Source organism: Ciconia boyciana, chromosome 10 (genome assembly GCF_034638445.1).
Source record: "Ciconia boyciana chromosome 10, ASM3463844v1, whole genome shotgun sequence".
NCBI lineage: Eukaryota > Metazoa > Chordata > Aves > Ciconiiformes > Ciconiidae > Ciconia > Ciconia boyciana.
Window position 1 is genome coordinate 43,347,115 of NC_132943.1, and position 24,697 is coordinate 43,371,811.

A 24,697-nucleotide genomic window follows, 5' to 3' on the forward strand; every position below is an offset into this window, starting at 1 on the left:
CAGTGGCGGTTTCTCTTCATACTTGGAAATACAAACCAAATACCCCTTAATGAGGGGTGTTTTGCCCTCTGAGGCGCAGTTTCACAACGGCACCACTATCAACAGCAGTTTATTTCGCTTACGGGACAGGCAAGGGGCCGTTACTCAGGTTTCCCCAGTATAAATGTTGCTTGCCCTAACTCAGCGGAGGGTGGCATCTGCCTTTGGGTCTGCGGGGCTGGCAGACACCGTCCCAGCCCCCTGTACGCATGGACCTCCAGGTCGCAGATGCGGAGCAGCTGCCAACCCGCAACCCCAGCCGCCAGCCCTGAGCCCTTCTGGAAACCTGGCTTTGGGGTGCGAGCGGCAGAGGCACCCGTCCTATTCGACTCGCCGGGGTCTTAAATTGGATTAAAAATCTATTTGCAGAACTGCCTTGCTTTCCGACTTCTGTGCTGCACCTGAAAACCTTTCCTTTTGAAAGCAAACACAGGCTCTCCCCAGGGGCTGCCTGGGGAAGTCTTTCCACTATAAACATTACCTACCAGTAGTGGAGTCAGCCCCAGGCAAGCCAAAATTCCTTCTCCTACCAAAGAACACTTTCCAATCAAACCAGACATTATTTTTTCCATTAATGAGTGTTGATACCTACTGGAAAACTTTGCAAAGAAATCCACTCCAAACTAATTCTTCTGATACAACATCTACATTTTATGAGTATCTTTTGTCTTATTTATTTTTATTATTATTGTTTTATTTTATTTTCCTGCTCCGTATTGAAAACATGATCTTTGCTGCTCAGGAATGTGTCTGTTCCTGCAATTTTGGGCTGTAACTGAAATCAGAGGTCCAAATCTGATTTTGCTCTGCCTTAGCTCCACAGAAGCAAGCAGAGTTTTCCCACATTTTCCCTGGTGTGATGGAGAGGAAAAATAGATCCGTCATCTTCTGTTTGATACTTCAGAAACCCTGGAGCTGCTACCACAGTTTTTATGCGCTGGGATACCACTATTTCAACAGCAGGATATTCTAGAGGAAAAGACATCCTCCTACCTACTTCAGCTCTTGCTTCCCTAAAAAGTACTAGTTAGTATTTAACGGAGGCGGGGGGGGGGGGAAAGCAGGGAGAAAAATGGCAGGCAGATGGGCAGTGGGGCCAGCATCGCCTCCCCGGGGTACCCTCCGTGGGGTTTTCTGTAAACTATTAGCTGCTTTCCAGATGACCCATATTTTGGGCTCCACTGGGTTAGTCCAGGAGGGTCTTTCCACGCTCCCCACAAGTAGGGGGCTTGAAGGGGCTTCCCCAGCTTCCCCCAAACCTCCACCCTTCCCGTGCTCAGCATGCCCCAGGGGACTTCTGCCACCCTGAAGTCACCCCGTGGGACTGGGAGCGGTGCAGGACAGGGGCTTTGGGGAGCAGGGTGCTGCGAGGGGCAGCTTGCAAAGGGGCAGCAGGGGGTTTGCAAGACCCCCAAGTACCAGGGGGTGCAAAATAGGGCACCTTCTTGGGCATGCAAGAGCTCTCATGCCCTGCACCCCAGTTCGGGCAAGGTACCACTGCAGCCTGGCCGTGGAGCTGGGAGTGGGACCCTCGGCAGGAGGGGCTGGGAGGCAGCCTGCAAGCACTCAGAAAGCAGACCAGCACCCCAGAAAACCCCGGCAGGGGGGTTACTCTGGAGGGGTGCTGCAAATTCTGCATCTATGGTGGTGGGGGCGGTGGTGGCAGGGGGTGGTCGCCAGCTATCTTTTATTCGAGATGCATTCCCAAGATTTTAGTTAAGTGTAACATAAAACTGTGAAAGTTTAGCAGGGGAAAAGCTTTCCTCCCACTGACCTGGCTGGCCAATCAGAAGGGAGCCCCGCACCTCCCTCACTTCTGACAACTATTTAGCAACTGAGCTCAGCTAAAGTTTCCAAAAAGTTAGAATAACTTCCTCTCTCCAAGACCTCAATTTTTTGCACAACCCCGGTCCTTGAAATAAGAGCCCTTCAAGCAACCTGGAAAACGTTTGGTCAGCAAAAAAAAAAAAAAAAAAAAAAAAGCCCTCCTGTTTTTCCAAAGGATCTGTCTCAGGAATTTAAAGCACATTTAAGACACACGCACACTCACATAACATAAGGAGGGGGGGAAAGTCTCTTCCCCTCCCCTTCTTGCAGAAAGCATGGAAGAAAGCTCCAGTTCTCCTGTTTCCCCTGTGGATAGCTTGGGGACCAGTGAAGAGGAGCTGGAAAGGCAGCCAAAGAGATTTGGCAGGAAGAGAAGATACAGTAAGAAGTCCAGCGAAGATGGCAGCCCCAACCCAGGGAAGAGGGGGAAAAAGTCCAGTCCCAGCTCCCAATCTTATGAAGAACTGCAGAGCCAGAGGATCCTGGCCAATGTCAGAGAGAGGCAGAGGACTCAGTCGCTCAATGAAGCTTTTGCCGCCTTGAGGAAAATCATCCCCACTTTGCCCTCTGACAAACTCAGTAAAATCCAGACCCTCAAGCTGGCGGCACGGTATATAGACTTCCTCTACCAGGTGCTACAGAGCGACGAGATGGACAGTAAGATGACGAGCTGCAGTTACGTGGCTCACGAGAGGCTGAGTTATGCCTTCTCCGTATGGAGGATGGAGGGAGCGTGGTCCATGTCGGCCTCCCACTAGCCACCGCCCGGGCCAGGCGAGCCCAGCTGCCGAAGGGGTAGGTACCGATTTCTCTTCTCCCGGATGATGCTCTGCGTCTGTCTGGCTGCAGGATGGGGCACCCACGGCTCCCGGCTTTGCCGCTGGGCTCGGTCCCGCCTGGGGAGAGGTGGCACAGCTTGGTGGGGTGCAGGGATGCTGCTGGGTGAGGGGTTTGGGGCCACTGACCCAAAGGTGAGATGGGTAGCATAGACGTGTCTGGCCCCTTCCCGCTCCCCCGTGCCTGCGAAAATTCAAAAAAAAAGAAACTTCCAGGGAGGCAAAAATGAGATATGCCCCATTTTTTAAAAGAAATCAGCATGTTTCTGCTCTGCAGGGATGGGGGAGCCGAGAGGGGACCAGCGTTGAGAGCTGGCTGATGAGGGACGGGGGGGAAACCATCACTGCCTGAGATTTGCCAGAAAGTGCTGCTTCGGGGAAGGGTTTTAAGAGAAGAAAAGGCAATCAGTACAACAGGCTGACAAGGGGATCCGAAACAGCTGCCGCCCCACTCCACGGGTGCCTGCGCCCAAAAAACCCGGTGCCGAGCCAGCAGTCCCGGGGCGGCCACATCCTCTCCCAGCTCGGGGGGACCAGGGGGTCCGCAGGACCCAAGTGGGGTTCGGCGACGAGTTCGTCCCAGGTTGCGTTTCTCTTAAAAGAAACAAGCAGCAGATGTCGGCTGCAACCCCGGGCTGTGCCCCTTCACCCTTACACAATAAAAAGCAAACAAAGATAGAAGAAACTTTGCCAAATTTTTGTATTTTTTTGGTTTCCCTTCCCCAAAGTGCCGGTAAAGCAAAGGCTGGTGTTAGATGTAGTTTCTTATTTACTCTCATCACTAAACCCTTCCTCTTCGTTTTCCATTAGCAGAAACCCACTTCCTCTTAAGTTGCCTTTGTAATATTCGGGGAGGGAGGAATAAACAGTAAGAAAGGAGGGAAAAAAAGGCCCTTAATAACACCCTCATCTCAGGCTAATTAAGCAGAGCAGCTCTGTGTTGTGTCAGCCGGAGTTTGCATACAGCCGGTTGCTCTCTGGGGCTCAGTACATAAAGCAGAGCCCGCAAACCCATTTCGCCCAGCAAACATTCAAAAGGGAAATTTGTCCCCCTCTTGTAACGTCGCTCTTGATGTAAAATGAAATAATTTCATCCTGTGGAGAAGCAGCTCCTTAAAGACAAAAAGAAAGTTTATCCCAGCCCATTGGCCAGGCTTTTTTAAAGAGGCAAATCCATCTTTGTTTTAGCAGCAATAAATGGTTCGTTTAAAAAAGCCCTTGATGCAACTACAGTACTTTGTTTGAAAAAAGCCAAAAAGTGTTCAACCAGGGCTTACTAGTGGTGTAAAATGCAGACTTAAAACCATTTTAGAAACCACTTCAAGTAAAAGTTTTACTCGCGTCCTGAAATGGTTTGCATTTTGGTGCTGCAATTAGGGTTTCCACGCGCTCTTCTAGGGAGCCCCCAAAGTGTTAGACTGTTCAAAAATTGGTTACTCTACCCATTGCACAAGCTGTCTGTTGTTTAGTTTTGTTTAAATAGGTAACGCTGCTGTCGTGGGTTTTATGGCTATTGCTGGCATTGCTATTTTTTGCATGCTGTGCCCTAATTTCAACTGCAAAAAGCCAAAGTCGAGTCGCTTTATAAAAGGATAAACCCTCCGTTTATAAAACGGAGTGCCTTTTCCCATGCTAATCTGGCTAAAAAAGCTGCAGCAAATAGATTAAAAAAACCCACATGCAAAAACCCAGGCTTCTTGTCAAAAACAGATGTAAAATGTCCCGAACACATACTTCTTCAGCAGTTTAGATTGGCTGAATAGTAAAGTGCTGGGATGGAACAATGCATTTATTCTGTTGTTTCCCAAAATATGTGCTGCCATTAGCCAATGATGTTTTAAAAACTGTTATCTAATATACAACCATTTCTCTCTATCACACAGTACTTTAGCAGGAAAACCTGCTTTTTTTAACCACGTCTAAAAATCACTGTCAGTTGAATTATTATTAGCATTGCTCCAATGAGGTGCGTTTTATATGTAGATGCTCAGATTGTCCCTACCTAAAAGAAATTACGAGCAACATTTCGGACTGCACGAAAAACCATGACGTAGAGCCAAACCCCGATGCGTTTTTGGTGTGCTTTGGAGTGAATCGGTATTTGGCATCTTTGCCATAACCTGACTTCCAGCCTGGTGGTTAGAGGTGGCTTTTTGCTCTGCGTTCGTGTCCCCTATAGAGGAAGGTTGCCTTTCCCTGAGCCCCCGGACTTTCTCCCCTTGCCTCTCCTTTTCGTGCCTGTGTGTGCATGCACATGCGTGCGGTTGAACTGTTGAAAACGTTGTTGACAAATGGCCTGGTGCGGTGTCAAATTCTATCGTTTATGGTGACAAAAATTACGTCTGCCAGCAAAAAAAGAAAATACAACAAGGTCCTCAAGAAACCCTCTAAAATGGGCAAACTTAGCTGGGTGGTGTGTCACGGACTTCTGCATGGGTCTGTCCCGGCCAGAGGAGTTTTTATGCTTAACAGGGGAGAAGCCTGTGCAGTCTCGATGGCAAAAAAACCCCTTAAGAAATAGCTATCTGAATTTGGGATCTGCTCTTGCCTTTCCTAGGGAATAGCGAGCACTGCAAATGCTGGGTGAGCACGAAGGGGTGAGTTCATTTGGGCTGGATTGCCGCAGCCATCCTCCCTTTTCCCTGGCTTTTAGGGAGAGATAGGCAAGGAAAATTTTTTTCCTTGGAGGAATGGTTGTTCCCCTTTGGCTGCAAAAAAATCGGAGGAGCTTTTTGATTAGAAAATCAGAGCCTTGGGAACTGGTAAAATGCCACCTGGCCTTTGAAAATGCCAGGTCACTGCTGCTCGCTCCTCTGGCCACGAGAAGTTTTCCTGTTCTGCTTCGCGTAGTTACAGACAACTTACTCCAGTAGTTTCAAGAGAAGCAGGCGCAGCTTTGCACTTCAATTAGTACAACAGGGTGTTTCAACAGACATGCGAAGCTGGGCCTTCCTCCCTCAAATCTCCCCATCCTCATTGCCAGCACCTGTGCCCCTTCCCTTGCAGCCACCTTTTCCTTCAACATGTTCCTTCTTTTGCTCCAACACCTTTCCTTCTTTTTCCTTCAACACGTTCACGATGCTCTAAACTGCAAAAAATGCAGGAGAAAAGGAAATATGTTTCCTGTTATTCCATTTAGTGGGAAAAATACTGTCCAACTGGGATGTCAGGAGCATCAAAGTGTAAAGGATGATGTAGCCCCAGCCCTCATCCCAGTACGACCAGTCTGCCAGCGACCCCCTTCTTCCCACTCGCCGCAGCAGGGCTTGGGATGAGCCCTTTGCCTGCCCTGGGCTGGTGCTAGCACTAATAACACCTTTCCCATCTTTTTTGTGCTGGGGAAGGCGCATGCAACATGCATGTGATATGTAGCCCTCTTACCATTGCCCCTTCAGGCTTCCAGGGCTGTTTCCAGTATAAAATGCTAGCATCCTATTTCATTTTGTCCTTAAAGAAGCAAACAGATGTTATCTCTGCTGGCCCTGGGAACAACCTAATTCTATGGTTTATGAGAGCAGTACAGTTAACTGGGGGTGTTGTGACACTGGAACTAAGCCCTTTTTGTCCCAAAAGCCCTATTTTTTTATACGCATCCTTAGAAAAATGTAAATATGTTTCCTTGACAGGAAGGATTGTAAAGTTTGGTATTTACATTAATAGGCTTGTAGCGGGGGGTTTTCATCTTAGTGCACTTAAAAGCCCAGCAAAATGCATTTTGGATCTTCTGTTTACGTTCGTGTCTTTTCTTGGGAAAGAATAAATCTGTTACACAGCGGACACCAAATACGTTGCAGTCAGCCAGAAAACGCTCGGGCTCAGAGACCTTTGAAAGAGAGGGTGCAAGGAAAATGCTCCGGAGAAGGAGACATGCAAAAGACAAATCTGCCGTGGGCTAGATGCATATAAACTAATTACTGATCATAAAGAGTGAGAGACACGCATGGTGGAGGGAAAATGTTGGATCAAAACCGAAGGACCACTTAGAAGAGCAGCAAAAGCATGTTATTACTTAATCCACCGGAGCCAGGGCTGTGGTAAAAGTGCTGTCGGGAGAGATGTGCATTGAAGGGTCATTAAGGGAACAGTCAACACATACATTTTAGCTAAGTAGACCTAATTTGTCTCCAAATTAGTCATCCTCACACCGGTCATCTGTGCAGAGTAGCTCTAATTTTAAGAGCATATGAAACATCCTCACTAAAACAAAGGGGAAGATTACAACGCTTCTCCTTTGCAACCTCTCTTCACATTCCTACCTTCAGTGCTTTTTGGGGCATATTTCATAGAGTTATAGGTAGTGGTGATAAATTAGCCTTGGAGATCACAGCAGCCTCTCACAGAGCCAGGACAGATCCTGTAACCACTGCTGAAATCTCTTTTGGGGACATTTCTTGTCACTCTTTCCCCCTAGCAATATAATTATTTTTATAGCTGTAGCTCTGAGAATCATTTCCATGTGGTTCAGCACGACTTTGAAATCTCCAAGCCTGAAATCTCCAGAATTTATGTCTTGCTGTAGAGCTGTAGGAATAGTTTGATGAGGCCATGAACATGTAAGGGAACGCCACCACAACCCCGAGCACAAAGTGAGCTCAACATGTAATCAGGGAATTACAGCTGCTGGTCGGGGAAAGCACACATTTCGGGTAGCTTCCCCCCCTCCGGGCTTCGCAGAAGATTAGGAAGGGGAAAAAAGCTGATTAAAATAAAGTGCTGTGCCATGAAAAATGTGCTGGGCCAGATCCTCAGCTGGCTCCAGGCAACCTTGCTGCTCCTTCCTAGCTGACGATCCCATCAGACATCTCAGTGGGTTGCTCTAAGTGACTTGGAGAGTGCTATACACCATCGCTTATGATTTACTTCTTTAGGCAAATTTGGAAGTGAGGAAAACCAAGAAGTCCTCCAGCTGGATACTAGCAGCCTCGTGCTAATTAATGATTAGTTCTCAATAATTAAAACAGTAGAAATATTTGCCAGGGGGAAAAAAAAAAAACCTCCAGACACCCCAGCATTTAATTAGATTTGTAGTTGTAGAAGATGACCACTCAGCAACAACAACTAATCATACACAAATAACAAATTAACACAGCCAGCCAATAAATCAAAGCAAGGCAGCCCTCATACCCGTCTCTTTAACCACTTCCACGCCAGACCTGGCCGACAGCAGCCAGTCCACCCAGCCCATGCCGGGGCACAGCAACTGTGCCATAGGGGCCAGCTTTTGCAATGCCCGTGTCCTTCTCCCGGCAAGGGGGCCAGTTAAGCAGCGAAGAGGCTCTTCTCCAGCAAGCACCCCCTCAGCTGGGCTCTTTGTTAGGCTCTGCTCAACCCCCCTGGCACTGCTGGTGCTTATATTTTCTCTGCGTGCATGTGGACGGGCGCGTAAGGTGGGGATCGGGGCTCTGGTAGCTCTTCGGGATGTGCTTCTCCTCCTGCATTAAACCAGGGCTTTCTTTTGGGGGGGTTGACTGGTAAAATAGAGGATCTCCCTTTGAACTTTTTCCACGGTCTGTCACCCTTAGAGTCCGAGGCTTTTGGTGTTTAGCAGTAAGGAGGGCTTTCCCTTGGGAAGGGAAAAAAAATAAAAATCAGCCTTTCTCCTCCAAAAATGAGCCGTCACATCATGGGAAGCAGCATCAGGAACCTGGAGACAGGAGGACCTTGCTGGAGGAAGGTGCAAACAGAACAAGGGAGGGTTTTGGTACCACTCCCGTAAAAATGTTAAATAAGCAACCGCAACTCTTAAGCCCTATTGCTAACAGAGGGTTTCAAAGAGGCCGTTAGATCCCTGATCTCTCCGGACGGTCCTCCCCGGGGTCTGAGCCTTTTGGGTGGAAAGGGCATTTTGCTCTAATCCTCCGGAGCGAGCCCAGGAAAGGCGGCCCAGACGCTTTCCCAGCCAGCAGCCAGTGGGTGTTTGTCAGTGCACAGGCGTTCGTCCTGCCCGCAGGCAGGGCTGCCCACGCCTCCCCCGGGCTGGGGTCTCCCCCAGGGGCTTCGTTTGCGAGCCTTCACCTGATTCGGAATTTCATTTGGCTTCTGAGTTTCGGCAAGAGATGGGAGTTAGGCAGACCCAGTCTCTCGCAGCTTGCAAAAGTGATCAGACATCAAAAAGAAAATAACCCTCGTGCCCTGCACTGTACAGTGAGCTGGAAGTGAGCTATAGTCCCTCCTCTTCCTCCCATCTTCTTTCCATCTTTTAACCATAGCTTGGAAAACAGAAAAAGGAAGAGGGGGGGGGGAAGAGAGATGTCTACTGGATCAGCTTGATATATATTTACTGGAAGAGGTCCAGTAAGCCTGTACTAGCTTTAATTGAATTCCTAATAAGATAGTTTTGCCTTGTTAACTGACACCCCCAAGAAGAAGCTTTACCATTTCCTTAAGAGATACTAGGCCTGCCAAACGCACACTTTAATGTATGAATTAGGTTTCAGATTAATTTAGCCACCAAAAATCCTCATGCAGTAATTTATGTGATTATGCCTTCGGTTTAAGCTGTTCGGGCCTCCTTTAAAAATCATATGTTTGTGCTTAAATGTAAATAAACCTAATTGCTCAGCTAAGAGAGATACAGGGGGATCACGGCTGTACTGTGGCTCCTGTTAAAAAAAAAATCAGCTGATCCAGCTTGGAAAATTTGGTAGGGTGGGATGGAGCAAGGGAGAGGCTTTTGCACAAAACCCAGCATTTTACGTGGCTGGGGGATTCCCCCACGCATCCACATCCAGTGTCCCCAACAAGCAGCTCCTTAATAAAATTAATCTTCCAGAGGGATCTTGCGCAGCCACAAACACGCACATTTAAGACTGACCCTTATGGCATGTTTCATGCGTGCCATGATGAAATCTCGCTGTGTAATATGGCTCGTTAGAAGAAATTCCTGGCTGGGAGGAGAAGCTCAGAAAATTATGGGGATGTCGGGGAAAAAAAAAGCCAACAAAAAAGAAGGGCAGGCTCAGGAGAGAGGCAAACAGGCGTATGCTTCCCAGCAGACAATTTGCCATCGGTAACAGGGCGGTTTATCTATAGTTAAGAACAAGAAAGGACTTTAATCCCTCTGCAGAAAGCACGCCTGGGGAGCACCGCAGCACCCCAATACCCCTGTGCCAGCACCTCTCAGATGCTGTTGGGAGCGTGCTTACCCTGCAGCATAAAAAACCCACCCTGAATGCGCTCAGGGCAGAGAAGCAATGAAACGGCATTTCATTATCGAAAGGAAAGCGGTGAAAGGCAGAGGACCAGCAACGAAAGCCTTTCACCGCTTTCCTTTCGACATCTATACAGCCCCATCTCACTGTACCTGCTGTGCACCTCTGCCGAGGGTGACATATATATAATAGCACTTATATAAGCGCTGCTCATTTAAGAAAAATGCTCTAAGCTCCTACTTGGGCAGTCAGAGCAAAGACCCTGGTGGAAAACGGTGCTGCAGGCTGAGTTGCACACGCGGCACGGCCCAGGAGGAGCCCCAGCATCTGTGGGTGCTCAGCAATGCCACCCACCCCGAGCGTGGGGGCAGAGCGGGGGGTTGTCCTCCCCAGGAGCACACTGCTGGATGTGAGCGATATGCCCTCGTACCAGCACAGCTACAGGCACAGCAGGGCTCCCAGGGGAACAGCATCTGGGGCACAATCAAACTGTTAATCAAAGGAGTTAGGATGGGGAAAATATAGCTTTTCGGTGTGTCGAAACTGAGCACCTGTCTCCTTGTCCCTCTTGCATGCTTCCCGCCAGGATGCCCAGCACCACCTCCATGCCACGTACACACCAAATTGCATCCCACAGGCACCTTTTGCCAGCTCTTGTGAGCTTTCTTCCTCCCAAACACACAGGCAAGCTTGCCCAGTGGGCTGTGGCACACCAGATATTTGTGGGTGCCGTGGGGCGGGTGGCAGGAATTGAGCCCATGCAAGAGCATCCGCATGGAACCAGAGAGTTTTTGGCTATGGCAGTGCCTCTGGGAGTACCAGGGAATCACCACCGTGGAAACTTCCCAGTAAGACACTGGGCATAAAACTACATGATAAAAGCAGGCCAGATGAGATAATATTGTCTTTAAAAAAAACTATGCATGCAACTTATTAATGTGTATTTTTACACATCAGATAAGATGGCTATTCTGCATCTGTTAAAGACATTTATTATTTTGCCTGATGAGCTCAGGAAATTTCTAATATCACCAAGTCCTTTTCGCTGCCTCTAATTGCAAGCACGACCCTGCAATCTCCGCGTTCAACGCTCCCTTCCAGCTCGGTGGGGTTTTATGCACTGAACAACCAGTTATTTTGCAAGAGGTTTTTCATCCTTTGCCACGAGAAGGGCTGTTTAATAGATTCCTGTTATTACCAGCACTAAATAATCTCTCTTTTATACCGTATGGGTCTGAAATGTTTGCTGTTGGAGGGGAGCTGGAGCACAGCTGAGCGTCTGCTTTCTCACCCCCTTCCCCGTAGAGAAGTGGTGAGCTTGCACGTGGGGTTTGATGCAGAGAGGTGGTTCAGAGCACCGGGCTTTGAACTGTTCAAGCCGCAGTTTGTGCCCCAAGAGCAAGGGAGATCAGGGCATCCCTTTCCAGTGACTCCCTCAGAAATGTTGAAAACACACAACCTAGCGATCAATATTCCTTGCGATAACTTACTTAATGAGTGCGAAGGAGTAACTCACCGCTGCTTTACATGTTCATGCCAGGGAAATTAGCGGTGGAGAGTGCCATAAAAAGACCCCGTCACCCCAAAATATAATTACAGGTACTCCTAGCCAACAAATGCCATGTGCCCAGAGGGCTGGGGATACAGGGTAGCATTTTCAGCTGTGAATTGGGAGCTCGAAACACGCCGGTTTTCAATAGGACTGAGTTAATCTGAAAATTTTACTTGTAAGCGCTGTTATTTTGCAAATCAGGCAATACTTTCACTCTCAATGGGTGGCAAAAGGTAAATATTTTAAAGTGGTTGAGGAGCCGAAGGGAAACAGACATGGCTTTGAAAATTGTAGCTATTCCTTAGCTGTGAATTGTCAGAATGAAAGAAATACCTGGCTTAAAAAGCAAAAGTCTTCAAACGTATTTCCCTTTTTTGATACTGGTTTATTGTTCTCAAATACATCATTACTGGCCCATTTTCTGCTGCAATCAGAAAGGTTTTTGTAAGTACCACGTAACGCCTGAGCAGGTATGCATACAAGTCCCAAGTACATTTTAGATCTGCCTACTCATCCCTGCTCTTACAGAAAATAAACCTCCTGTTTATAGCACATTCGGCGCTATTTCCTAATGCCATAATTTCACCAGCCGTGCAAATTGGTTGCGAGTTATTTTTGTTCCCCAGTGCCTTTCTTTCTTAATCTTTCATTTAAACGCCACTACATGAGTTCTCACACAGCTCTAGCAACATTTGCATTAGTTTAAAACACAAACCCTCTTTCTAGATAGGAAATCCATAGGCCCCCCCCTTGAATTACTCATCCACTGCACTGATCAGTCTGCCCTTCGGCTCTTCTTTATTTCAGGCACATCCTTAAAATTGCACATGCAGCCAAAATATTTCAAAAGGAGCGGCTTTTCAGTCGCTTCTGACATGCCACACCAGCAGACCCAGCCTGACAAAGATGCCTGGAGAACCCCAGGGGAGCAATTCCGTGCAAGCATGCCCATTGCATGCAAATACACAGGTCGTCCGTGCAAGCTGCAGCACCCTATGCTGGGCAACCCCAGTACAAGCCCGTCTTAACATTGCATCTTAAAGAGGTCCTCCAAACTGCACCCTCCCCATGCAAAGGGTGTTTGCCTCTGCTGTTGGCACAATGGACTTGTCCCTTGGGGCTGGCAGGAGCCCCTGGTGCCCACGAGCCCTAGGGACCACACAGCGGTCCTGCAGCACTGTGGGCAGCAAGCACGGGGCAGGCTCCTGGGGACAGGGTGGTGTCGATCATGCCCTGGAGCTGGGCACAGTCCTTTTTCATGGGACAAGGCCAGCATAGCCCAAATGTGCTTTGGGAGGCAAGGGCCAACACTGCCATGGTGCATGCAAAGAGGGAGAGGAGGAGAGGAAAGCTTCCCGGACCTCTTGCAGGGAGCCCAGGCCAGGACTCAATGCCTAAAGCTTTGCAGGGGATTTGCTTGCTGGGACTATGTGGGGCATGGGTGAGTTTTGAGTTGCTCCGTTGTGCTTCATAAGTGCGAACACGGATGGTGAGGCACCTGCAGTTCTGCAGCCGTGGCACAGTCAGGGAAGTGACTCTGAAGTTGGTCCAGTGGTGCCAACACACAGCAGGGCTTTTGCCCCCCGGCAAGCTCGCCACTTCCAGCTGGTTCACTTCTTGCAGGTGTGCCTGTGAGCTGGCCGTGGCGTGGGGATGCCCGCACCAGGAAAGACAAACCAGCCCTGAACACAGCTCCAGCCCAAGTGCTCAGCCCTTTGCAGGCACTTCTGGGACCCCAGCCTTTAACCCCGGTGTCCCCCCCAGCCCCAGCATATCGCAGCAGGACAGAAGCCCTCAAATTTGGGCTCTCCACCTTCCTAGCTGCCAACATCCCAGCACCACATAGGGATGTAGCAACACCAGGCTTTACCCCAGCAGGTCCAGGAGGCATCAGATGGGGCTGAGAGGCAGATGAGGCTGTTCCCTTTTTCATTTCTTTAGGAAACTAAGAAATTTAAAAAAAAAAGAAAAACAGCATTTGGCAGCAAGCAGAGGGTGGGGATCCTTGCCAAGGCCTGGACAGCTGTACCTTCTTCACTAGCAAGTTGTGTGATCAGCGAGGGCTGTGCTGAAAGCCAAGAGGAGTTACCATAGCTGCCACATTGCATTTTGCTGATCATCCCTCTGGGAGACACCTTAAAGAAACAAACCCACCCTAACAGCTACGCCAGCACTCGCACTCCGCCGTGCATCAGAGGAAAACTATGGGTGACCTCTCAGGGTTTGTGTTTTGTGCTGGGTTTTTTTTCCGCTTTCCCCAGTCTCCAGCATTTGTGATCCAAGACGAGGGGACAGGGGAAGAGGAGAGTAGTTTATACAAAACTGTTTTTCCGTTTTCTGCAGCCTCGCTTGCGTACAAAAAGGCCGCCTGCCCCTCCCATTCATGGCCTGGGCAGCACTCCTGTGGCCGGACCTTCCCAACAGCTTGAAATAACCCAGGAAATTGTGCAAAAGCCCCGGCGGGTCCGATCCCACCCGGCTGGAGGCACGCACAGCTCTGCAGCCGGGGCCAACCCACCCCAGCCTGTGTCCTTGCACTACAAATCTTGCAGCTTTTGCCTGGTGGAGTCTTAAAAATAGCAGAAGGGAAGGAATACGTCAGAAGGAGGGAGGGAGATGTGATGAGCATGGAGGAGCTTTGAGGAGCACTGATGGGCTGTGCCTGGCTCGCAGCAGATACCCACTGGGAGCATTCCTGCGAGTCCCAGGCGACGGCTGGGGGAAACCTCCGCTCCCCTCCCAGCAGAGCGGGTAACAAAACAAAAGGCTCTCAGATTTCTTTTTAAACAGAAAATTATTCTTCCTTTTATTTAGGAGAAAAGCAAGAGACCTGTTTCCAGGTGTTATCCCTGCTCTATCTGTTCCCTGCATGACAGCCAAGCACTCCCCAGGCTTCAAGATTTATTTTTAAGCTCATCAGTGAAACAACCTTCTGACCTCCAAAGCCTTCTTTCACGTAGCCTGCCACGTTTCCATTATAAAGCTCATTTTCCTTGAAAACATGTCCAAAAGGTACTTCCAAGGAGCTGTGCTTGCTCCAAAGCCGTGCTGAGGTACCCAGTCCCCAAACTGGGGACAAACATCCCAATGATGCACAAACATATTTAGCAGCTCTCCCTATCCTAGCAGCCCCATAATTAGCAGTTTCCCAGGCTCAGCGAGATCTGTTTGATGAAAAAGGTGGAAAGTCACAGGAGCACAGCACAGCTTGCTCCTGGGCTCTTGCTGACTCAGCATCTGCTGGCACTAGAGGGCAGGATACACTATATTAAAGAGGAAGGTGGGTTTGAGGTTGCATCCAAGGGGCACATCTCATGTATGTCAAACAGGGAGCACGCAGCATATCTGGGAGCAGCCAGGAGCTGCCTCACTGCACAAAGCAAGGAGGAGCTGAATTTTGCACTGAGCACATCCCACAGCATCCCATCAGGACAACAGTCTCCCAGGTTATTCAGTTCAGGGTCAGAACACCAAACGGCACCAGAGGCACTTCCACCACGCTGCAGTCACAGCAGCCTGCTGCTTTGCCAGCCACATCATTCAAGGTGAAACATTTTGCCTTGCCTTGTATTCACCGACACTGTGCAGCAGGTCCAGACAAGCTACACTGCAAGTGTTGTAGCTCAGATTCTTGGAAATAACCTTCTTCATGCACATTGACTGGCTGATGCTTAGGCAGTTGTCAACATAGTCTTTCTATATAGAAAAAACTGTTTTTTTTTTTAATCTCATTACTTTCTGTGTGTATTTTTCTACATATATGATTAAAGCTGTAACGTCCTCATCTTAATAGGCCGTTTTAGATTAGCTCCAAACAAAACAAGTACAGGTTTACTCCATTCCTTTATCAACAGCCACTTCAATAAACAACCAAAATTTTAAGATTACTCCAAGCGTGTCGTGCAGTGCAGTCCTTTCATTAGTGAAAACCTCATAGAATTGGCAGGCTTCAAGAGCAAGGTAATTTGTGGTCTAAGCACAAGAAAAACTTGTCTCGAGCCTCCCAAGCCTCCTTGCAGGGAGGCCCTAATCCTGCAACCACGGCATGCCACCCTGCAGCACGGTGGCTGCAGGTACCCTGTACGTGACTGCAGAAAATATTGTGGGCCAACAGCCAGGAGCAGCAGGTTGCACCCTGAATAAGCAATATTTTTTGACATCACAACTTGTAATATGCAATAGCAACTAAATGGATCAGGCTGTACTGGTGTGACAAACCCCTGCCAGGATGCAGCCCATTCTTACCAGCAGCTCAGCAAACACAGTGCAGGCACAGGACGTGACGAGCATCACTCCCAGCTGCCGGTACCCACAGCTCTGCCAGAAAGCATCTACCCTTCCCTGAGGGACTGAACTCCTTTGAAATGTGAAGATTGGGATGCACACTAAGAAGCTGAGCCCCGCTGAGCTGCTGTACCCCCAGGGCTCTATGCACTGCAGCACTTCAGCACAGGGCCAGTCCCAGCTGTGTCCCAGCAGGGCCAGTCTGCCCAGCAGCCCCTGCCCAAAAGCTGCATTTTAAGCTGACACCTGAAAAGAGCACAGGAGAGCTTTCAGGACCACAATCAAGATATTGGGTTAGGGAGATGAAAGGGACAAAACCCCAAATATGGCTGTTCTATAAATTTCTTAGAAGACAATCACCAAGAGCTGCTGAACAGAAGAAATGCGGGTCTTTGGTTGCAGCTTGGGAGTGGAGATGTCTCACCCCTGCTTTGCTGCTAGGGAAAAAGGGGGGGTCTGTAACCATACGCTTGGCTGCTAGGAAATGCGATGTTTTGCAGGACAGCAAATTGGGAGCCTCTGCAGAGGTGGTGGTTGATGAAGGAGCCCCCACACTTGCTTCCATCTGCTCTGGTCATCGCCGGCCCGTTTTGCACTGCTGCTTTTGGCTGGGGCTGTGCACGCCTGTGCCCCAAGTGCCATGGGATGTTGGGGCTGGCTCTGCTCTGGCCAGCTAGCTGAGGGCCCTTGTTGGGGCAGTCCTTTGTATCAGAGCCTCTGAGCTACTGGTATGGACAGCGGCTCTTTTCCTTCGTTACTGCGTGCTATTTGATGCAATGGGGCCAGCAGGCTTTGCTCTCCTTGCACCCATAGCCCATCCTGGGGACACTCTGTGCCCTAAATGAAGGAGCTGGGCTGAACCTACTCCTGGGTCAGACCCAGCTTGCCCGTACAATTTTGGTTTATGGATAGTGCCTCAGTTTCCCCTCTGAAAAGCAAATGCTAATACTTTTCCTTTGAGTGCCTGTTGCCTGCCCACCTTGTAACCTCCCCGTGAGACAAGACCTTCCTACAAACAGTGCAAATAGAGAAGGGATCCACATGCAGCCAGACTGGTTTTTCCCTGCCAAGCCCCGTGCCTCCCAGCCAGCCCATCCTCCTTGCTGGTTGTCCCCACACAGCACAGAACATCCTCTTGGTACCCTGTATTTTTAGGTGCTTTTTGCATCCCAGTGGGATCTGACTGCTGCCAAATGGAAACCAGCTCTGCACCGGGGCCAGGCTGAGCAGCCTATCTACAGCAATTTATATGCATTTCACAGCTTCTCATTTCAGCGATCTAAATTGCAGATGTGCGCTTCAGATTTGGAGAGAGACAAAACGGAAGGAAAAAGGTTAAGCAGCTCTGTGAGTCACTCCAATACACAACCTACTGTTGATTTAGAAACCTACCTCGGCAGTAAATACAGAATAAAATTCTCCAAACTGTTTAACCTTTTGTATTCTGGCCAGCAAACCAAATAAATGACAACAAAACATCCCTCCAGAGTCAGAAAAGCAACAAATCTGGAAAACCCTGCAGTGGAATTAGTACCAAGAAAAAAGTAACCCAAAACAAGTGATCTAAAGAAGAGGGGGAAAAAGAAAAAAGAGCAGACATGAAAGGCAAAGAGGTAGGCGCATGCATTAGCGGAGCAGATAACAAAGAGAGCGTACAGTGCAGGCTGTGCTGCTCTCCGGGAACTGCTCCAGGCAGCACAACGCAAGCAGCAACTTTCCAAACAAGTGGAGGGAGGCTGCACAGCCACAGAACAATGAAAAAAGAAAATACAACCCAAACCCTGCTCATGCTGAGGTCAATGGTAAGAGTCTTGCTCAACAGACACCAGCACCCACTTTGTGTGGGAGAGCTGTTTGCATCCAGGCCCTCCTTGGAGTTGCATGGACTTGACATATCCATTATAGTCCCAATTTATTTTCCCACAGGCTGTTCAGTTGCTGCTTTTTGAGGGCTAGAAGCACCAGGCTGAAGGCAAAGGACATCTCAGCTGTGTAACGCAGGAAGAGCTCAGTGCATAATTGCAAACAGGCATTACATACAGGTAGACAGGAGCATTCACGAGAGAATTAGCTTTACTGCAGGCAAGGCAAGTCTCACTATGCAGGCAAGGTATGCATGCATCAGGTGTTGAGGAAGCTCTGCAGAGGGCTGGCACTGAAGACACAGAGCAGGCTGTGCATGAACGTGTCCTTATCTCAGCTTTGGAAACCTCTGCAAAATTTTGACGGCAGCTGAACCATCCAAACCCCCAAGATCTTGTTGAATCATTTTTGTCTTCAAAGCACAGGGTGTAGCAGCGGAAGGAGAGCTTTCCCTGGGATTTGAGGCACTGAGTGGGAGTTGAGAGAAAGGCCAGCATCTGCTGATCTCAGGGTACCACCAGGAGAATACCGCACAAGGATCTTGAGGAGTTCACTTGGGCCAGAGCCATCCCGAGGTCTCCAGTTAAAGCAGAATCGCTAAAAAGCCGTGTAAAGTGACCAGGGGAGCCAAGGGGGCTTTAGAGTCCCAACAGTTGCAATGATTAAAAGGAAAGCTGATGAGCAAGCATTTACAGCATAAATCAGACTTTTCTTAAATATTTAAGCATGCTTTAAATCAGCAGCACTGTGGTTCAGAAACCACCAGAGATTTAGTGGAGAGGGGAGCATTAAAAAAAAATCATCATTATGATCAGCACACAGATGCAAAACTCAGGGCAGAGACAGAACTGCCTGCATGGTGTTGCTGGATAATAATGCAGACCTAAACACCTCTTGGACTAATTTTCTCCCCTGACTTCCTAGATCAGGAATGCAGCCTTCCCCCCCTCCTTTTGTCCAACAGTGATAACTGCTGTTGAATGCAAGACTGAATTTCTTTGTCAAAAATCATGCTGATACCTGGAGCATTTCTCTCCACCTTGCTGCGAAAGTCGTCTTGTGTGTCTGCAGCTTTGAACAACCTGTGCCCCTGGCTCCCCCAGGCAGTTGCCAGCCCCCCACATCAGATGTGAACTGAGACAGGATTTCAGAGACCATACTTCAAGTTCTTTTTGCTAGTTTTGAACTCTTCAAAGATCATGTGTTCAAGCTTTTCCACCTAAAGTCCGAAGACTAAAACCATAGCCTATTAAAAATACTACATTAATTGATTAAATAAGACATGACACGCTCTGTTAACATTTTTAAAGTTACATGGAGCTTCAAGAAAATACCAATAAAGTAGAGCTAAAGCTAGACACGGCAACATGAGGTTTCTGGTGCAGGAAGGAAAGCAGAAAACATCAAGATTTTTGCATTACAGATGCTATTGAGCCAGCAGCATTCCCAAAGTATAGATACTTTCAAATATGTGTTTCTGTACTTTCACCTCTTTTCCCCCTTTGCTGTAGATCCTAACACACTGGCATTTGCTTGCTAGACATGAAACTGCGGGATTCTCCTCCGCGCTGCAGCCCCTCCTGAGCAGTAGGGTGGGATCTTGGGGAAGATGCCCCTTTTTGCAGTGTAACTACAACAGATGATGCCTGGTGGCGGGAGGGAGGCCCTGGGAAGTAGAGGGGATTTAAGCATCCGCTTCCTCCAAGGCAGGACAAACCCACACTGATTACATGGAAGGAGAACGTCGTGTTGCTTTTGAAGCTTTGTGTGAGGAGGAGCCTTAAGAAGTGCGATCAGTGAGACTAGAGAGCTGCCGGGAGCACATGTGCTCACGTACATCTCCCTGTCCATTGCTGGTATTGACTTGAGCCTGACAGACAGCAAGGAGCCCAAAACTGGAAGAAGGCACAACACAAAGCTGGGGGAAGCTGAACCAAGAGCTGGGATCATCTCCTGTGCTCTCATCTTGGCAGAGGCAAATGATGGAGCAAAGCATAGAGGGAGCAAAGGGAGTTGAGGGGGAAGGAGGAGCAGACCAGGAGAAGGAGCCCAGGAGACCAACAGAGGAAGTAAAGGGCCTTGGAGACCAGGGAAGAGGCGCAGGCAGAATGAGCAGCTTGGGCTGGGATTATCTCAAAGGGAGGCTAAGACTGACCAGGCATCATGCTAACGTGAGGAGCCTGTTCCCAGGGGGGGATCTCTGTTTTGCTGTGCAGACAACAGAGCACTGCATCACATGGATGTTGCAGGAATGATGAGTGGGATGAAGGGGGAGCAGCCAGACCTGCCATGAGCGTCAGGGTCAAGAAAGAGATAGGCTGGAGGCAGAAAGACTCCCAGGAGCCAGCAACACCCTTTTCACACCTGTACATCCTCCAGGAGTACAAAAAACAGGGAAGGAGGAAAGATGTAAACGGCGTTCCCAGAGACTGACTGTAGGGTACTACTAGTACTACTACTAGTAGTACCGTAGGGTACTGACTAGGGTACTGAAGGTTTCCCCACCTTCTCTCCCACCCTGGTCCCAACCTTAACCCAAAATTGAGCTGAAGCCCCCACCAGCTCTCCCACCGGAGCAGTAGATGCTCAGCTCCCCACCTGCAGCCAGGGATCCCCAGATCTCATCTGCTACTGAAGCTGAGGTAGCTCAAAATTCACCCTGATGGTTTTGCAGCTCCCCGCCCACCAGGTAGCCAGGCTGTTTTGGAGGCAATCAAAGGAAAGAACTAACATGGTCCAACACCATTGAGGTGAAGCATAAAACTGTTTCACCTCCACTGTGTGTGCATACTCGCTCCCCACGCCAGAGCATCACACTGAACTTGGCCTTCAAACAGCCAAGACTACCTTCCTCTGATCTGTTATTAGGGGAGTGAGAGGGTCTGATAACAGACTGGAGCTGAGAGGTGAGGCCAAAGAGATTTAGGGCCCCTCCAGAGCTGAGATTTTTTTTTGAAGGGCACTAAATTTCCTTGATCCTTTTGAGAATACCAGCCTACACTCATGGCTGAGAGTCTTTATCATTTAGTTGCTCTTTGAATCTCTTGGAAAAACTTTAATCCACAACATACAAGACCAACATAGGTAGGGAAAAAGCAACATTTTGAGGTTTGAAGTATACAGCTGAAGTCCAGGAGAAGACACAAGCTGGTTCAGAGCAGCCCTACATGTCCTGCTACTGCAGTGGCCCAGGCCATCTCCACAGAGATTTCTGGTCCCTGGACTAGACCATAGCTCCCTTTCCTGAAAAGGCAGCCCACAGGCATTCCCTTGGCTCTTTTGTGCCTAGGAGCAACCCTCAGCCAGCAAGATGACCTGGCTGGGTCTCAGACATGATCCCCTAGCCAGGCAGCAAGCCCCCAAAAGCTAAGTATCTCATCCACAGCCCATGCACATGGGAAGATCTTTGCAGACATGGAAAAGGGAAGCAGATTCCCCCAGAACATATACAAACCACTAATTTCTGCAGTCAGAGTCTAGCTTGTGTAACCAGGCACAGCTCCACTGAAAGGAATAAACTCAGCTCCTTTCATTAATGGAGCATAGATGGAAATAGTTTGGATGGAATTTAAGACCATTCCATAACCAGAGATGAAACAGCCAAGTGAGGTGATGGGAGCAGAATAGGGACATCTCTGGAAGGAAAAGCAATGCCGACAGCTCTCCTTAGTCTCTGGAGCTGCTGTGATATGGCACACTTCAGCTAGCTTTCTTATCCCAGCCTTACCTAGTTTGGAGGCAGCCTGCAAACACTTGGAGACGTGTAGGTCCTTCTTCCATACGCATCAGGATGCTTTTGCAGCATGCCCTGCCCTGGAAGGGAAAGCACTCCAGTGGAATAACCCAGGAGTGTTTGCCAAAGAGAGGAGGGAAGAAAAGGAAGAAGAAAGTCTTTAATAACTCCCAAATCATTCTTAAAAATTCATTAGCTATTATTTCAGCTGTGTGACCTCCTGAAGGGACTTTCTAGAGGGCCAGATTATGCAGTCAACTAAAAATATAAATAAGTATGGAAAGGGCAGAGATCACTTTATTCGGCCAAATCGTGTGGGATGTCAGGTTCAGTTTCCTGTAGGGTGCATCCGTGCGCTTCCAAGACACCAGCGCGGCCCAACAGCTCCCCCAGTCTGAGGGAGCTCTGCCTCCCTGGGCAGCAGGCATGGCACAAGCAAATGAGTTATTTTAATTTGGGGAGGGCTGATTCCAAAGATTTCCTGCCAGTCCCGCAGGGACAGAAGCACGTTGCATTGCTGGAAGGTTTCCAGCTGCAGTTCAAGTGGGCTGCAGCTTCAGGCATGCTGCAGAGCCCAGCTCCCAGCCAGGCACGTTGCTCTGGGTAAGGATCTTTATCCTTCCTAGCTGCAGCACTCATATTCAGGTAGGGGAAACTTATGAGTTCCTTTCCATTTGCATTTCTTACTTCTTCCACCTTCAAGGAAAAAGCATGTGCCACAAGAACCAGCCAGTCTAACTGAGCCCATCTCCTAAAACTTCTTTTCATTCACTCATTTATTAATGTTGATCTAAATAAGTGTTGTTTTTAGGGAACCTTTAAGTCGAGGAACTGCTGATCCTTAGAAACCCATTTACCTTTCAAGTGAGGATGTAGTAAGAAATACCGCTAATCTCATGTGCTAAGAACTGAGGATCAGGCAGAAGAGGAGGCTCTCTCCACAAGGTGTAACGTCTAAAACCAGAATCTCCTTGGTTGTCAGTGGTATCCCTATGGTTGTGCTCCCTAATAGCTGAACACCAACTTTACAGTATTACATGTATGTATATACATGCACGCCAATATTTACTGATAGGGGCAAGTGCTGTATTATGGGTGCATACACGTGTGGGGGAAGTGTGCAGCGTACATCTAGATATGATGAGACACATCTGTGCCTGAATAAGAGTTGCAACCAGAAATTTCAAAAGAAAACAAAAGCATCTTTAACTGGTAAAAAGCAGAGGAGTGAAAATTGCTTGAATGAAGTCAGTAGGCATCCTATACTCCTCCATACCTGCAGTATACTTAAAGTCTAAGCACGGTATCAGAGATGATCTGTGTACTGCATGTAGAAGCATGCACGCACACTCCTCTGGGCAGAAATAGATCAGTACTTCCACATACCCTACCTGCACTCAATTTGATTTCTTAATGAGCCTTTAAAGCTTCCACTGCAATTACCAGATGTAACATCCAGCCTCCCTCATGCTTCACAAACATACACATGCAGTTTTAACCTGGGGAATAAGAAGCTTAAGAAAACATTTTGCTGTACTGCAAACGTAAGCCACATGTAAAACTCAGTTGTCTAGAGCAGAAAAGCTGTTCAACACCAGTCAGACCCAAGCAGTCAGATGAGAAGCCCACCAGCAGCAGCTTCAGAGCAAGCCCCTGACTGACAGGAGCACACGCTTAGCACAGGTCTGCACATCCTACGACAGCTTGCGAAATTCAGAGAGGAACAGCATTGCCAAAGTCAAAGCACAAAGTCTTTGTTTTTAACAGATGCAGAGAGCTCCTCTTCCTCCCCCCAGAAAGGAGATTGCATTGGCATCGCAGTAACGTAGGTTATTAGCTCAGTGGGAACCTAGCAGAGTTCAGACTCAAAGGTTCAAACAAGTCCAGCTTGCAGCTGGCAAACCTAAACAAGCCCAGCCAGCTGGCGTTGAGCTGAGTCATCCACACAGCAATTTGGTTGAAAATGTTGACTTAACCCATTCATTTAATCACCCAAATCCAAAAAACCCTGACAATTGCAGTCAATAAAATGTACATCTGCCTTTTGCAGAATGACAGACTGGAAAAGACCATGTAACCCAATTTTCCAGAGCTTTTTCTAGGCTTCTGTGTGCATGCTGCATACCCTTCAAGTTCTTGGTAGTCATTTGCTATCCTGTTCTGATCCAGCAAAGCACATTGCACATCCTTAGTGCATGTGCTAAACCACATTGAAGTCAGCAGGGCTAACGGCACACATTTAGACATTAGGCATGTGATTAAATACTTCACTAAATGGAGGCAAGCTAAGGACACGCTGACTTTTTTGCTCCTTTAGCAGAGAGATTTCATCTTTGCACATTTCTTTCTCCAGGAGTTTGAACTTGCTGGAGTGAGACTTTTTGTTCCCCTTTGAAAAACAGCAGCAAGGGAGCAATCAACTCTATGCTTTACCTCTCGTGAAGCCATAAACTCCAGAAGTGTGGTGAAAAACTGACATGAGAGCTCTGAAGTGTCTGCAGGATAGCTTATTCATAGAAAATTTATAGAAAAAAAACATGAAACAGCAACATAGAAAGCTGGTAGACAGCAAGCAGAATACACCACCTTTGGTGTCCGCTCCCAGCTCACTGATGCTTATTAAAAAAAAAAAAAAAAATGATTAGTTACTCATTGCAGAGGAAATTAAAACCCTCAGGACATTAGTTTATCAGAGTGCAGGCTTCTGGAGCAGAGCAGTGGGTTGGGCAGCTCTCATCCTGGGGACCTCACAGCACCATCCAGGCTGGAAACGTGTTGCTAAAGAGGTTGTGAGTAAGATCGCTCTCCCTCCTGCTTCCCGTTACTTGCTTGCCCGGCATCACCCACATAACAATTTCAGGAAAGCCTGTAAAGCAGCTGGCCAACGTCAAGCCAAGTTATAAGCAATGATGCTATCCTTATGAGTCTTGGAAAAAATGAGTGATTCATGGTTGCTCAGTGCCCGGACAGGGACCAGCGGGTTACTGCTATCTCCTCAGGAGACCACGCTCCCAAAGAAGGATGGCGACATCAGAAACCAAAAAAAAAAAAAAAGATAAAATATTTCATCCATGACCAGCCCCAAGGGAGATTCACTGCCACATTATTCCCTATAGCTGCCATGTTATTGCCCATGGTAATATTCTGTCCAAAAAGCCTTGCTGTTACCTTATTTAGGAGCCCCTCTGGTAGCCACCACAGCCCGAGGTGCACAAACACAGCCAAAAAACAACACAGACCTTCAAGCATTTGTGGGATCTGAGCCAGCCAAGAGGTTTGAAGCAAAGCAAACAAGACTGTACTGAAGCATAACATATTCAAACACAAAAAAACCCCCCTACAGACTCCAAAACTCCTTCTAGCCATACAAGTAACCTTACCTCCTGCCACTTGTCCTGCAAAAGTCCCCTGA

At 48.3% G+C, this 24,697-nt stretch overlaps 1 protein-coding gene across 1 annotated transcript in view; it reads left to right on the top strand.

The window, feature by feature from the left end:
- Nucleotides 1-1,910: 1,910 nt before the first annotated feature.
- The window catches only part of TWIST2 (twist family bHLH transcription factor 2), a 38,081-nt gene continuing 15,294 nt past the window's right edge, over nt 1,911-24,697 (top strand). Inside the window, exon 1 of the mRNA XM_072875023.1 lies at nt 1,911-2,661. Within this exon, the coding sequence (XP_072731124.1) occupies nt 2,142-2,624 (483 nt within the window). The 5' untranslated portion in view covers nt 1,911-2,141 and the 3' untranslated portion in view covers nt 2,625-2,661. The remainder of the gene's footprint in view (nt 2,662-24,697) is intronic.